Source organism: Theobroma umbraticum, unplaced genomic scaffold, assembly GCF_002168275.2.
Source record: "Theobroma umbraticum cultivar Fairchild unplaced genomic scaffold, ASM216827v3 scaffold_95.0, whole genome shotgun sequence".
Classification (NCBI taxonomy): Eukaryota; Viridiplantae; Streptophyta; class Magnoliopsida; order Malvales; family Malvaceae; genus Theobroma; species Theobroma umbraticum.
Genome location: NW_018397257.1, coordinates 2,860,486 through 2,877,559, shown reverse-complemented (window position 1 = coordinate 2,877,559; position 17,074 = coordinate 2,860,486). Strand labels below are relative to the sequence as shown.

The 17,074-nt window shown below is 31.9% G+C and overlaps 1 protein-coding gene and 1 long non-coding RNA gene across 2 annotated transcripts in view; one reads left to right on the top strand and one right to left on the bottom strand.

The window, feature by feature from the left end:
• The window catches only part of LOC110411904 (6,7-dimethyl-8-ribityllumazine synthase), a 4,300-nt gene extending 2,019 nt beyond the window's left edge, over positions 1-2,281 (top strand). Inside the window, exons 3-4 of the mRNA XM_021422265.2 lie at positions 1,335-1,507; positions 1,620-2,281. Coding sequence (XP_021277940.1) covers positions 1,335-1,507; positions 1,620-1,814 — 368 coding nt within the window. The 3' untranslated portion in view covers positions 1,815-2,281. The remainder of the gene's footprint in view (positions 1-1,334; positions 1,508-1,619) is intronic.
• Positions 2,282-16,014: 13,733 nt separating this feature from the next.
• Positions 16,015-17,074, bottom strand: part of LOC110412656 (uncharacterized) — a 2,419-nt gene continuing 1,359 nt past the window's right edge. Inside the window, exon 3 of the long non-coding RNA XR_002444876.2 lies at positions 16,015-16,245. This is a non-coding gene — a long non-coding RNA (uncharacterized LOC110412656). The remainder of the gene's footprint in view (positions 16,246-17,074) is intronic.

The window sequence follows — 17,074 nt, the reverse complement described above, 5'->3', positions numbered from 1 at the left end:
TTTTTTTTTTTTTTCACATTTTCTATCTCAAATTTGGAATCAACAATCAGAGCAAAAAACCCAGATCAACCTATCAACAAAATCAAGATTTTGAACCCCAAAAAAGATATTAATATGTTGTATGGTCATTGATCCATGGCCCTTCCATTGCATATCTACTTTACCCTTTTTGTTATATTTTTCACATACATTTTTTTTATTGAATTTTGAATGACAAGAGCGCTTTGTGAAGAAATTGATTATATTTTAATGCAAAAAGTATCAATATTTACGTTCACGTTGAATTTTTTACACAAAATATATATAAAAGAATATTTGTTTTATTACTGTGTCCTGCCATAACCGTGCTTCCTAGGTGGCTGATAGGAGAGTCATTTAGAATAGATAGGTGTTAACTTGATTTTATATGTTAGACTCTGCTTTGTGTTTGCAGTTGTGGAAGGTATCACAAAACTTAATGAGCTTCAAGGCTGCCTGAGTTCTATTCCACTTCGAGCTACAAAGAGGATAAGCTTATCTTTGTAGTTAATTTCTCAGTGATCAGGCATCTCATATCAAGTAATTCTTGTAATAGATAAAAGGCTTCCAATCCCATGCCTTAATTGCTTTGAGTTGTGAACTAATGTAAGTGGGGTTAAAGGAACTTGGCAGCAGTAATTAATTTCCTATAATTCCTGAGGAACTTATAAGTAGGGTTAAATTGTTAAAGTGTCATGTGTGCTTAAAACTATTTGGAGCACTGAGTCTGAAAATTTTTGTTTCGTAGATTTTTGTTTTTAAAAATAAATTTGTTATTCTTTTTTGTTTTTGGGAAAATAGCTTAGAGCTTTCTCCTGTTGAATTTCTTCATGGTCTATCAATGAGATCTTAATTCTTATGTTGTGTTATTTATAGCTTAGTTCTAAATTTTTGGTAACAAACATATTCTCTGAAGGACAAACTTTATAGTTAGTGAGAGAAGTAAACTGAAGGGCATTGTTTGGATTTATTCCTGATAGGATTACTGTAATTGATCTTGTCTTTCCATCTTGAAGAAGGAAATACTGAATATTCAACAGTTAATGTACAATGTAATTTCATATGTAGTCTAATTGTAATACCACACTCTAATTCCAATTTGTCGTGTGGATCTTTTATTGTATCTCAAGCTGTATTTTATGTATCTTTTGTAATCTACATGCAATCATTCTGTGTAGCTAAATCATTGATTTGGGGCTTTTAGCTGAATCATTATTATTTGCTTACTTCTATTGTCATTTTTGTTGCTAATATAATCTCAAATCAGTGCATTGCTTTCCTTGCAAGGAATAATTCTAGCTCTGTTCTGCTTGTAGACAAGGAAGCAGCTGACAAGAGAAAATTGGTCAGTAAATGGCATCCGACCACAAAAGGTACACTTAAAAGGAACTACAGGGTGCCTTCCAAATCAGAAGGGCGGCGACTACTAAAAGCAGTTGCATCCCTACTGTCAGATGATGATCATTTTACTGATGCCACTTCCCACAAGGTAATAGAAGAGCAGATTTATCAGTCCTTTTTCTTGTTATTCAGTTTTATGTCCTTCATACTTTGGTGGTGACATGGAATCTCATGTTTTAGAAACTTTCTATTGTTTGCAGGGTTGTCAAATCAGGAGGGAGAGTGCTCATGGTGAAAGTGTGTGCTGCAATAATGTTAGAGCTCTGTTTGATGAGCTTCCTACTCCTCACCTTACAGTGGAAATTACCCCATTTCCTGCAGGGCCTCTCACCGAAAAAGATTACGTCAAGGCTGAGAAACTGGAGAGGGTTCTAAGATCTGGTCCTTCTGTTTAAAATATTTTTTAAGATGTAAGGTTACCTTTATTGTATGTAACCAGTCTGTAAGGTGTACATGTTAGAATTATCAACAGGAAAATTATGCTCATCTGCTGTTGTTGTACTTTACAACTGGGCAATGAGGGCTGGAAATGAGAAAGCAAGGCACTGATTTCTGCCACGAGATGTGCTTTGAAGGCAATCATTTTTGCTGAGTTGATAATGGAGCTCTTCTTCATCTTCATCTTCTTCATAGGCCTCAGCTTTGAGCTTGAAAGTTCCCTTTAGCAGAACTTCCAACCCCCAAAAGACCAGCAGGACTATATTCTTAGCACTTTTGAGCCTTCTGGCAATCCCAAAACCTCTCCTTTTGTGCCCTTTTCTTTCTGATGAAACGTTGTCCATAGGCTAACCCCAATGCCGGGATATTGCTTGCTGATGCTATGACTAGTGGCAATTTGGAAACCTTTTTGTCTCAGAATTTGACAAATTCATTCGCCCTCCTTGCCTGCATGCTTGTATCTAAAACATGAAAACATAAAACGTGCTTGGTACAGAATAATTTTGCCAGTTGAAAATTATTGCATCTTCACATAAAATAAAGCTTTAATAATGATATTATCATTTTTGTTGTAATATGATACAATATACTATCTTCTGTTTTCTTCTAATTTTGGTTCTTTGTTTTCCTCCTTAAAAGACTTTTCCTTCAATTTCTGCTCTTAGATTTTTCTTGATCATTTTTGTTTTTGGTTTTTCGTCCGAAGTTCAAAGTTTTTGCCGTTGAGCCGTTAAAGAATCAAAATCACCTTTATTTATTTCCATTTACAACAAGATTTTCCTTTTTTGCGGTTTGGTGATAGATAAAGAGATGGATGATGAGCTAAGAGGGATTGAGTGGTTTGCTACCGTCCCTGGCAGCCCCAGTGAAGGCAATGCGGTGTAACAAAGCCCACATCAACGGTAGGTCCCATTATAATTGAGCACCGGTCGGCCAAAATCACATGAGATGTTAGCTTAGAAATATGAGTTGAGTCAAGTCAGTCCATTTTTTTATATAAATCATCAAAATCTTCACTTAACTCATATTTTGTTAGTTCATGAGTTGAGTTGGGTCAGCTCATTTTTATTTTTTTTTTAAAAAATTTATTTTTATAATTCTACCTAATAATTTTTTTATTAATAAAATTATTCTATGATTTAATTTAATTTATAAATTGAATAATAAAAACATATTATAAACAAACAAATTAGACTAAATATAAAAAATAAATAAATTACATAAATAAAATTTAAATCTTTAACACAAACTACTATCTCATAAATATAAATATATAACCAAATAATAAAAATTTCAAAACTCATTTATATCTTCCTCAATCCTCATCCACAAGCAAAACATTTAAATCTTGTTTAGACAGCAATGATACCTCAATGTTTGAATCATTATCAATTTATCATCTAATATTCATTACCATAAAAGAAAAATAGATAATAAGTTTTAATCTAAATTAAAATTTTTAATTTGACAAGTAAAGATTAAAAATATTGAAATATATAAAATAAGCAATACCATTGATAACTAAATTATTAATTTCACATAATTAAATATATAAAATTATTAAATTAATTAAAATTATTTTTTTCTGACCTATAAGGCTGGCCCTATCCAGCCCACCTCAGCTGATTGATTTGATGGGCTGGCCCATTTAGGCTCGATTCTAATATGGACCTAAATTTTCAAACCCAACTTGCCTCATATTTAATAAAAAAATGGGCCGACCAATGGGCCAAGCCCATTTTGACGGGTCTAGTTGATTGTGATATCGGTTGAGGTTGGTAGCTACCATGGTTGTTCGGCTTGGTCGTCCGCAGGGAACCTTTTCCCTCAATATCGAAAAAATAATCGACCTTTTTTTAATTATATTTATATAGAAAGAACGATATATTTACCCTTCTTCATTAATTCCTTCTAACTCTTACCCCGTACCTGTTGAAACCTTAAATCCCAAATCTTCATTCCCTCTTGTCGCACACACCTCGTCCCCAAGCCTTCCTTGCATCACCTTGTTGCACAACTGACCTTATAACCGACTGATTATGGTTGGTCACAGTTTGGTCGATTCCCCCACTTGCATTGGTTGGTGGCAGTTTGTTCCTTCACCTTGGTTGGCTTGGCTGATTACAACCTCCTCCACACCATCAAAATCAACCACATCGACTAATGCTCAACCCAATGTCCCACCAAAGTTGATATACAAAGAAGCAGAGAATTGTAAAAGTTTTTTTGTGGAAGCTAGGGTTTATGACAACAAAAAAGAACTTGCAAAGAGAGAAGAAGTTCTCTATCGATTTCAAGAGATTGTAACAAATTTGGTTACTCCTTTGACGAGTTACACAAATCAAATGGTTGAATATGCAAATGTAGTTATTTTTATTTTTTAGTTCTTATTGGTTTGGGGTATATGGACTTGCCTTTAACATAGACACTTTATGTGTGGGAACATCCTATATGAACCAAGAGCATGATTTCTTCTCTGTGTTGCACAACTTCTTGGCAGAGAAGGAAGACTTTATAAGGTTACAACTAGTTCCAGATGCTCGTCTCCCTGTAGTGAAGTTTAAGTTTGATGGAATATTAATCTACCTTCCTTACACAAGAATTTGTCTTTTGATTGTGCCTCAAGATGTTGACGTCTCTAATGTGTCAGTATTTTACAACGTTGATGAGCCTATTGTTTGAAGTCTTAATGGCCATCAGGTTGTAGATCAAATTCTGAAAGTAATTCCAAATGTTGAGCATTTTTGCACAACACTGTTGACTTTATGAGTTTTTAATGATAACAAAATATTTTTATTTATTAATATCTCACTATATTGCTTGAGTGTGCAAAATAAAAACATGAATCAGTTAATAGAATAATCACTTGAAAGTAAATGTTGTTTAATTTTCTACCCACGCAAGTGTACGTATCGCAAAAATAATATAGAGATGAGTAAAGTATCAATCCCACAAAGAGTTGAATTAATCCTTATTGTTAACTACTAAAATTAACACACCTTAATTTTATCTAAACAATTAAAATTAAAAAAAAAATTAAACTATTAAACTAAAAACTAAAATAATTATATCAGCAAATTTTACTTCTAGTGGTTAATAGACCTAAGATTATGATATTCATCAATACTTCATTTGAATATTGTCTATCTCTCTTAACTTAGTTTAATGGATTAAGTTGTTAACCTAGAGTCCTAAATTATTTACAAGTCTCTGTCAAGTTTCTTATAAAAAAATCTCTCCTAATTAATTTACTATATGTCCATGCAAATTATATTGTAGAAAGATTTACTAAGTTTGTGCTCTAATTTTAGCTACGTATGGCTTATAGGTTATGTTTACCCTATATGCAAATCAAATCACTTAATCAACTAAGTGTATTCGATCATACGCTATTTTATTCAAGGTCTACCTAAATCTCCTTCATCAAGGTTTAACTTAGGCTTCCAATTTAATCTAATTAGTGATCAGGCAATTAGAAGTATTAAGAACAGAATAAAATAAACAACCTAAATCTATCAAATATAATCAAAAGAGAGATAAATAATTCAGACTACATAATGAGTTCAATCATAATCCTAGATTAAAAATTTAATTCCCCATCAAGTCACACATCATCACTAAATAAAGTTTAAACAATAAAACAAACTAAGAAGATAAAAGAATAAAAGAAAAGCTAGAAAAACTCAAGAGTTGTATTCTTGATCTCTATGGCTTGACTCTCAGTTGTTGATTTTGTGTTTTTTTTTTTGTTTTCCTCTCTTTTTTCCTCTCAAAGGTTGTTTTTATAGGCTTTGAAGTTATGTTAAGTTGGATGAAGAAAGAAGTCAATTTCAGCTGGGATTTCCTCATCAAACTATGTGAGTTGCAATCTTGCCCAATTAATCAACAGAAATCGTAATTGCTTTAGGATTGCTACAGTATGTCAATTTCGATAAGATTTTTCACCATATTTCAGACAGAATTGGGTGAAGTGGTAAGCATAAAAGTTGTAGCTTTTTCTCTTATCTTTCCAATGGTTTAAAAATCACTTCATTTTGAGCTTTTCAGAGAAAGTTATGGCTAAAATACCGAAACATATGCTTGGAATTGTTGAAACCAAGAAATATTTGACTTTAGTTTTCAAAATGAAAGATCTCAATGAAGTTGATACAATCTTGGGAATCAATGTCAAAAGAGATCTGAATATGATTTAATTGAATCAATCACATTACATAAAGAAAATTCTTTAGAAATATAGTCATTTGGGAATCAAAGAGTTTAATACTCTTTATGATTTTAGTATAACATTGACTAACAATTGTGAAAGGGTTATGTCACAATTAGAATATACAAGTGTCATAGGCAACATAATGTCTGTTGCACATTATACCAAATCGGATATAACCTTTGTCGTCTGCACAATTTCAAGGTTTACAAGTAAACCTAGCAAAGATTACTGGAAGACTATTATTAGAGTACTTGGATATCTAAAGAAAACAAAAAATTTGAAAATTTGTTACAGTGGCTTTCCTAGTACTTTAGAAGGATTTTCCAATGCTAGTTGGATAACTAGTATTGATGATAATAAATCCACATCAAGATGGATTTTTACCTTAGGAGGTGGTGCCATTAGTTGGGTACCTAAGAAGTAGACTTATATTACACATTTCACAATGGAATCTAAATTTTTAACATTAACAGCTATTGGAAAAGAAGTGGAATGGTTGAGAAATTTGTTATTAGATATAAAGTTGTGGCCACAGCTGATGCCACCCATTTTTATATATTGTGATAGTGAGGTTACAATGTGTGTAGCCCACAATAAGATTGATGATAGAAAGTTTAGACAACTAAGTCTGTGACATGCCTACATAAAAAAATTAATCTCAACTGCCGTTGTAACAATAGTTTATGTTAAATCTTACAAGAATTTGGTTAATCCACTTACCAAAGCTTTGCTAAGAGAGGCTGTAAAATTAACATCTAGTGGAATGGGACTACAACTCTTGACTTAAATGCATTAGAAATGGAAACCTAACTTTGAGGTAGCAAAACTAACAATAAAAGTTCAATGGGTAATAGTAAGTTACTATATGCTATTATTATGCACTGGATTTTTTATATTAAATAGCGTTAATCTAGAATATTCAAATATCCTCATTCTAGAATATTCAATGCGACTGTTACGAGTAGAGGATAAACAAAAGGTTTTTAATGAAAATGTTAAATGCCTATAGTAGTAAGGGCATAATAACAAATTCTACCTATATGAATATTGAAGTGGTTCTGCTTTAAACAAGAGTTAAAATGGTTTCCTCTTGTAAATATTCATGAAATCAAGATTAGCACAAGGCCATATAAGTGCTAAAGTAGTTGGTAGAATCTTAGAGCGATTAAATAATGTTATGTATGTGATATTTTCAATTATGCCATAAGAAGTTATGGTTCAATCCTTATGATACCAATAATTTCGTCTTAACTTTAAAATTTCTACATTAATAGAAAGTTCAAATCATCAAGATACTTTCTATTATGCATAGTATTATTAATATTATAAACTAGTAAGTGATTGTTGGATAATTTGTAATATTTGAGTCTTACATTAAAAGGTAATTATTTAAGATGTAACTATTCAAATTAAAACATAATTCTTTAAATAAACAGAGGTGTTTTCTACAAACACAATAATTGAAAATTGTTCAGTAGACACATCTATTAAACTTAATAAGACACATTTGCTGAAACACAACGGACACATCTATTGAAATAACAACAGACACAGCTTTTCAGTGTCTATAAAAAGAATGTACTTCCAAGACAGACTTCATCCTTCAAAAGCATTATGCAATAGGGTTGTTGTATTTTGAAGAGTACTTGTATGCAAATTCCCATAGTAGGCAACAACTTTCTAAAGACAATGTGTTACAGCATGCCTCTAGCATTTCTCCTCTTTTCTAATAAGATGACCATGATAATCACAATAGAGATTTTGAAGATGGATTACAAAAAGAGTTAGTGCATAATGTTATAGTTGGTGTGGTTCTTAAGTCCACTAATGGAGTGGATTCAAAAAGCATGTAGACTAACGTGATAAGGTTGATTTTGAAGTCAAAAAATGTGCAATTTAGTTGTGGTGAGATGATTTTGATTTCATCTACAACTCGATTATGTTTTTTGCTTTCTCTTTTCATATACACAAAACAAGACATGATAAGGAGCTTCATGTTCGGTATGTGTTGTGTTGCATCACTACCACACAAGGTAGTTTTTTGTATACTTATTTTGAGTAATGAGCTCGTTACAAATTTCTTTTTAAAAAAGAAATTGTATTTAAATATTAAAAATATATAATTCAACATCAACTCAAATACATTGTAATATATATAACACATCATATTACCTATAAAAATTCTATTTATATAATATAATATATCATTTTATATTATTTTAAATATTAAAATATTATAACTTAATAACAATATAAATACTATTTTTTTATTTTATATTATACTCCACATTTAACTTTGTTCATTTAAGTAGTATATTTTTAAATAATAATATATGAAACATAATATTTTTGCATTAAAATAATATTTTAGATGTTCTATAAAAATATTGTCTTCAATTAATAGTATATATTGTTATACCTTAGACTACATTCATAAACCCATAGTTGGAAAAAATAAAAAGAAAGTAAAAGTACAATTCTCATAATCGTAAATAGATTAATCAAGGTATAATAGTTTAAAGATAAAAAGCTTTTCAATTATTTAGAAAAATTCAAATAAATTTTTATTTTTTTATTACATTCAATCAAGTACTTGAACTTTTATTTTGAACTAAATAAAGTCTTATGACTATCGTGACGTTGATGTGGCACATTGACATATAATGATGAATAATAACGTGACATGTTGATATGGCATGATGACATGGTCTTGTGAAATTTTTCACTCTTTACGTTAACGTCACGTGGGTATAAAATAACAATTGATATTTTGACTAATAATCGTCATAAATAAGAATGTAAACGGGTAAGGTACAAATTTGTTTTTAGATACCCTACCCTGAATTCATTTAATTAAGAACATACACAAAATCTATTAAAACTCAAATAAAATAGCAAAGCATTATCCAAAATCGAACTCTAATAATATAGTAGTATCCACAAATTATTCGAATCTATTAAATACTCAATTATATAACTCAAATAACAACTTAACAAACTAAAAATCATATAAAAAATAATTTTATATTTATTTGTTTACAAAAATGAAAATTGGTTAAGATGACAAAAGATTGTATTGACGGTAAAGAAGATATTAAAAGCTTTACTCGAGTCAGGTATTAAAAGCTTTACCCAAATTCACCCCATAATCGAATATAGGGTACTTGAACTTTATGTTATTGAGTTGGGCGTCCGCAGATACTCGTATAATAACAACTTGTTTACATCTCTAACTTATAAAAACTATATGATCCAAAATAAAAATATAGAAACTTGATTGGATATAATAAAAAATAAAAAAATATTTAAATTTTTTAAAATAGTTTAGAGTTCTTTTAAGGCACTATGCCATATCAATAAAAGATTTATTATAAAAGCTACTCTAATCAGCTCAAGTTTTCCAATTGTGATTTATGTTTTAGCTGAAACTGAAATAGAAAAAAACACACGCACACAAAGAATAAAAAAAATCGTATAAAAAATTTTATCATCCATAAGTTAAGGCTACAAAGAGTTTTCATTAATACTGATTTTTTTTTTTTGGTACAAAACTCTTAAAACTGATTGCACTAACCTATCTTTAATTTGCAAATTTGGGAAAGAAATAAAAGCAACGAACCCTTCTTTTATTCAATTACTTCAAAATAATAACTTGGTACATTTTATGTTTTTCATTACTAATTATTTGTATTACAAGTTATTTATTATCATTAATATAAGTATAGATTCTTAATATGAAAATCGTGATGATATCAAGGGTTTAATGACAAACCAGAATCTAAAAAATCCATCTGAATATGATCCTGACTCATTCAACAACAAAAAATTCAACAACCCGAATTTGAATGATTGGATTTTAAATTAAGTATAATTTTTCAAAAATATTAATTTAATTAACAATAATAAATATAACATAAAGCATTTTTTTTAAAGGGCACATAAACCATTAGTCTACTGATATTTAACAAATTTAATTTTTTTTAATTTTTTTTCTTTACTCTTGTATTTTTATATGATTTTAGATATTAACATTCTTAATTATGAGTAGATAGGACAAAAAATCGTTACTATAATTAAATTCAGTTTCTGTAATTACACATAACAATTCAAAGTTATTTTTTTTTATTTGTCCTTTTTTACTCTTAAAAAATAACAAAATAAATAATTAGAATTGATAATAATAACTTTAAAAACAAAAAGTAATTCATAAATTAAAACTATAATTGACAATAATCTAATAAAATTAATTGTGGCGCTTACTTTTAAACATTTTAATTTTTTCATCTTAAAAAATATTAGTAGATATTATCAAAGAAAATAAGTTAAAATGTGGCTGTAAGAATATTAAATTAGAGAATCTCTCTTCGTGACTCTTAAAGATAGCTATCATTATATATCATTTAAATTTCATATGATAAATATTAACCCTTTCAAGTAGCTGAAAAAATTTAATATTATTTATATTCAATTTTTCAAATAATTTCATTTTATACCTTTTAATAAAATCTAATATCCAGGAAACTAATTAACACCACTTCAAACTTTTGAAATTATGTTTGACCTTATATGTCAGGAGCTGTGACCATAATTATAGTAAATCACTAATAATAATTTGTGTAGTGAAAGTGAAAATTAAATATCAACCAATAGAAAATCATCAATAATTTTTTGAAAGTAAATTTTTAATTTTTTATATAAAATATTCTAAATTAATTAATGACTTTTAATGCACCTATATTTTTCTTTTAATATGATTTAATTATCTTTTAAAATTATTATTTTTATAATTTTAAAAATAAAAATTAAAGGTATACCATAAGTTTGCGCAAACATGACTTTAAGTAAATTATAATTCCTAAAGTTTGACTTGATTTTAGTGATTCGCCTAAATACAATTTGCTTTCTCTTTAAAAGTAAAAAACTGTAACTCGAAATGATCCAAGTGTAAAATATGAATGACTTGAATCCAAAATAATTTGAACTTAAAGTAACTAAAACTCAAAAAACACCCGAAATGACCTATAACCTAAACTGACCCACCCAGTTACCTCCTCTAATTATTGATATGCACATGGAAAAGGGCAATATGTATTGCACTTTGTAAGATGTTAATGTCACACAACACAAGCACATTCTAAGTGTCATGAGCCAACTTTGTATAAAGCTATAACAGGGTAGAATTACATAAGAGATTAAGTCTTTGTACCTGTAAGAGAGTTTGTCTCCCTTTCAAACATTGTAATGGCTATTGGTGAAATACTTGTAATTGGAGGTAAGCAGTAGGTGGATTGTTGGATTGCCTCACTAGTAAAGATATGTTTATAACGAATCATCTAAGGCTACTCTTATGACCCGACGATGACATGTCTTAGTCCCTTTGTACTGATTTTCATATTAATAAAACATTTTTCTTTATATGGCTCCAATAGTTGCACATATGGCATACAACATGCCTTTGATTTTGATGTGCATTGCCTTTAATCTAATTTGTGGCTATGGTTGATGTTTGTTCAGATATAGATATATTATTGGCTAACTTGGGTGAAAGCATCCACTCAAGCGTCGCATGGACTATTACATACTTAAGTGAAGGAGTGTAGCTTGTGATAGTTGGTATTAGCGCACCAATGAGATGTGTTAAGTGAAAGAACAAAATAAGGACCACGCAAAGTGCACCAGAAGACCATCAGAGAATTGATAAGTTAGAGGCCACGATGGCTGCAATAAAAACTCAAGTGGTCCTGCATGAACAGATAAATGAAATTGAGATAATTTAGCTAGAAATTTTTGAAATGAAAAATATTCTAAGTGATAAGACCAGGCATACGTTGAGCACTCTCTAAGGCTAGTTTGGAGAATTAAAAGCTTAGTAAACCACTTGATTATTGTTTCCAGTAACAACAGTATAAACCCAAGAGATTGAGGGACAAGGGTTAAAGTGCTAGAGCCCAAACAATATAAAGGGGCAAGTGATGCAAAAGAGCTGAAGAACTTCCTTTTCGATATTGAGCATTACTTTGGATACTAAGTTGGAGGAAGAAAAGGTGGCAATCGTCACAATGTATCTTGCAGGGGATGCCAAATTATGGTGGTGTTATAAATTCGTTGATGATAAGTGTTAGATACAGACGTGGGTGGACCTGAGCGAGAATAAGAACTAATTTTTTCTTGAAAGTGTAGAGTTCATGGCATGAAGGAAGTTGCGAGAGTTTACGCAAATTGGGTCAGTACAAAAACTTATGCTAAACTTCTTTACCCTAATCTTAAATATTATGGGCATGATCGAAAAAGATAAGTTATTCTATTTTCTTGAAGGTTTGAAGCCATGGGTGAGGACCAAGTTACAACGACCGAAGGTTTAGGACATGGGTTCAACAATGATGGTTGCAGAACATCTTACTGATTATAGTGATATCTCCTATAAATGGAATGACCCTCTATGAAGAACTAGTAACTCTAGCTCTAATAGTGCAGTCAAATTTTCAAGAGTTAGCAAACATTCATGTGGGGGAAAAGAAAGGAGACCATCTGCTTTGGACACACCACAACCAAAACAACTAAGCCATGGTGTTTCAAATCTCGAGCCCCAATATATTGTTTTCTTTATAAGGAACCTTATAGAATAGCTAAATGCCTATATTGAGCAACTCTTAACACGACATGTACGGCGAATGTAAAAGCAACTCGAGCCTAAACCCTAGTTAAGGAAGTTGATGAGGAGTTAGCAAATATGGGTTCTATTTGGTTTTTTAGTGCATTGCAAGCATAATTAGAAAATATGAAGAAAAAACCTCAACGAGGTCTCATGTATATGAATGTGTTAGTTAATGATAAAAAGACCAAAGCCATGCTTGACATAAAGCCTCCGATACCTTCTTTACCCCAAGAGAGGCAAAGAGATGTGGTTTTAAGGTTGAGAAAGACTTTGGGCAGATGAAAGCTATCAGTTTTCTAATTTCAGCTATTATGGGCAACTCCGAAGATGTAAAAGTTAAGATTGGTTCTTGGGAGGGAAAAGTAAACGTGACTGTTGCCACCATAGATGACTTTGATTTTGTTTTAGGCTTAGATTTCATAAAGAAAGCACAGGCTATCTTATTCCTTGCTACGAGTTGTCTAATATTTTTCGGGGAACAACCATGTGTGGTACCAGCTCCAACGAAAGCCCTCCCATGTGGCATGCCCATCTACAAATGAGCAGATAATACAAATCTAATACTTGAAGGAGTGAAGCTATTTTTGGAAGAATTTTAGGACATGATGCCAGAATAGCTACCTAAGGTTCTATCACGTCAACAAATTGTTGATCGTGAGGTAGAATTACTCCCAAGCATTAAGCCACTTACAAAAGAGCCATATAGGATGGCTCACCCAAAGTTAGAAAAGCTAAGGAAGCAATTAAACTAGCTGATTCAAGATAAATTCATTTGACCATCAAAGGAACCTTTTGGGGCCTTGGTATTCTTAAAAAAAAAAACACAAGATCCGAGTTTTTAGTTGTGTGTGGATTATTGGGCTCTGAACAAAGTCACAATCAATAATAAATATCCAATTCCCTTTATAGCCGATCTCTTTGACCAGCAGAGTCATGCAAAGTACTTCTCCAAATTAAATTTGAGATCAAGTTACCATCAAGTAAGAGTTGTTGAGGAAGATGAATAAAAAACCACTTGTGTGACGCGGTATGGTGCATTCAAATTTCTTGTTATGCGTTTTAGACTAACCAATGCTCCTATCACCTTTTTCACATTGATGGATCAGGTTTTCCATGATTATCTAGACAAGTTCTTGGTAATCTACTTGGATGATATCATGGTGTATAGTTCAACTTTAAAGAAGCATCAAAGGCATTTGTAGCAAGACTTCCAAAGGTTACATGACAACCAACTGTATGTGAAAAGAGAGAAATTTGCATTCACGCAAACCTGAATTTAGTTCCTTAGCCACATAAACGAACAAGGACACATTCGAATAGATATGTAGAAATTAAAAGCTATCAAAGAAAGGGTCACCTCTAAGAATATAACTGGGCTTCATTCGTTCCTAGGACTAGCCAATTATTATTGAAGATTCATGGAGGAATATTCAAAAAAGATGGTATTACTCACAGAATTGCTGAAGAAGGGACAAAAGTGGAGTTGGACATCGTAGTGCTAAGAAGTTATCGAAGGCTTGAAAGATGCAATTATGACAGATCTTGTTTTAGCACTCCCTAATATCGAAAAGCCCTTCGAGGTACAGAAGGATGCATCGGACTTAGCCTTTGGAGAAATGTTGTTTCAAGAAAGACACCCAATTGTGTTTGAAAGTTGTAAATTAAACAAAGTTGAAAGGAGATACATGGCACAAAAGAAAGAACAACTAGTAGTGATTCACTGTTTACAGGCTTAGGACATTACTTGCTAGGATCAAAATTCATAGTTAAGACCGACAACACTGCTATAAGTTACTTCCTCACATAGTCAAAACTTACAGTCAAGCAAGCGAGATGGCAAGAGTTCCTAGCTGAATTTGATTTCTTTTTCGATCATAAAGCTGGAAAAGTGAACCGCGTGGCAAATGCCCTTAGCAAGAGGGTCGAGTTTACAACTTTCAAGGTGATTGCGCCAATGACAGCCAGCAAAGTGACTACAGATATCCATAATCTTATTAAAGAAAATTTGCATCGAGATCCTTAAGCAATTGCCATTATGAAATTGATAGAAAGCGGAAAGTCCAAGTACTTTTGGGTGAAAAATGAACTTCTACTAACAAAAGGATCATGAATTTTTGTCCCAAGAATAGGGGAGTTGAGGTAAAAGTTGATGTGGGAATACCACGATACTCCATGTAGTACGCATCTAGGTTGGCAGCAAACAGTTGCATTATTGAAACAAAGGTATTATTGGCTTCATATGCGACCAGATGTGATGGATTATACTAAGACGTGTCTTATTTGCCAACAAGACAAAGTAGAGAGATAGAAACTAGCAAGGACACTTGAACTGTTATCAGTACTGAGTAGGCAGTGGGAAAGTATTTCTCTTGACTTCATAGTAAGGCTTCCTAAAGTGGGAGATATGATAGCAATTCTGGGGGTAATGGATCGTTTTCTAAAATATGCTACATTTATTCCCGTACAAAAGTTCAGCTCTTCAAAATAAACAGCTTGCATGATTTTCAAATATGTGGTGAAGTATTAAGGCGTACCTACGAGCATTATCAGTGGTAGATATCACCGTTTTACTGGTTTCTTTTGGAAAGAACTCTTCAAGTTATTAAGGTTAGAACTCAACATCTCCTCTAGTTATCATCCATAAACAGATGGTCAGATAGAACGTTTCAACGAACTATTGGAGGTCTATCTAGGACACTTTGCACAAGTAAATAAAAAAAATTGGCCTAATATATTAGATGTGGCTTAGTTATGTTTCAATTCACAAAAGAGTTTCACCATGAACAAAACCCCTTTCAAGGATGTCATAGGGCAACAACTTAGATTTTTCCACACCTCGGTGGAGTCTTATAACATGAAAAACCCTCAATTATTCCATTTTGCTAAGGAATGGAGATAAAATATAGAGATTACTCAAGCTTATCTAGAGAAAGCCTTTAGCCACATGAAAAAGTGGGTAAACAAAGGTCGTAAAGAGCAACACTTTAAGGTGGGGGACCTTGTACTAGTTAAGCTAGTACTCAAATAACTCCAATTCTTAAAAAGGAGGGATAGACTATTGATATCGAAGTATGAAGGCTTGTGCAGATTACAACAAAAATGGGGAAGACTTCTTATAGGATTTGTAACAACCGCTCCTCGATTGCTACCGGCATCCGAGTCTCCCGGAAGAACCTACCAAGTCTCGAATAAACCTTACTTAAAACATTAGTCATTATCTCATATTCATACCATCAATCTATAACATCATTTCGATCCATAAAACTCTTTGTAAAGAGAATTGAACAATGCTCTTTATAAATTAAATAAACCTTTATTCCACATAATCATAAAAGATAATACATCAAAAATTATAATCTTCAAATGTACATTTGGATTGACACAATTGTCTAATTTCATAACAATTTACATTATGATGACTCGACCTTTAACAGCGGAACGACTCGAAATAAAGTGCTATGAGATGCCTTTACCTATCTACGGTGGATTGAAATTACCGATGATTGCACGCTAAGCTAATCACTATCTACAAAAAGAAAATAAGGAGGGTGAGTCTCACAGACTTAGTGATCATCGGTTCCATAAACAGGGCATAGATGGGAACAAGCGTAAGGCAGATAAGTTTAATAATAAAACTGAAATATCAAATCATAGTCTTAAGAAACCAAATCATAAGTAAGATATTTGTGCCTTCTAAAAGTATTGACGTAAATCATAATACAATATTTCACTTGGCAAAATGGTGCCGAAAACAATGTTACGAAACCAAATTCAAACGTCAAAAACATTGCTTGCCATACAAATATGAATAACGATATAACGTATGCACGCTCCCAAAATATGTGGCATATAAAGAAATCAAGTGTACCACCACGTAAAACATCTCATGCTCGTCAAGTAATCACTAAAAGCTTTTATTCTCAACAGAGAAGTTGCAAAGAAATCTCAAATCTCTACCATGCAAAAGAGTATGCGTCGAAAACTCACAAGGCTCTCGAGTAGGTAAGTATAGTAATCACCCGTGGACCCATTTCCAAGTAAAAACATCTGGGAGCTTTGCTCCACTGAATCTCCACAGCCATGGCAGTCTCAACGATGTTGGCTGATATCAAAGAAATCAAGCGATCGCAATTGCGAATATCACCTGTGGCCTAGCCACATATACAACCCTTGGCCTTGCCACGTATATCACAGACTATGGCCTCAGCCATGTCTAGCAGTCTGTCGGTGACCTAAAAGTTCTCTAGCTATAACTTACTTGTGTATAAGGGTTACACTTAACCAAAGTGATAGTCGGCCTTCTCTCGACTCTCTCAGTTTATCAAAACCATTTTAAAACCAAATCGGATTTTACA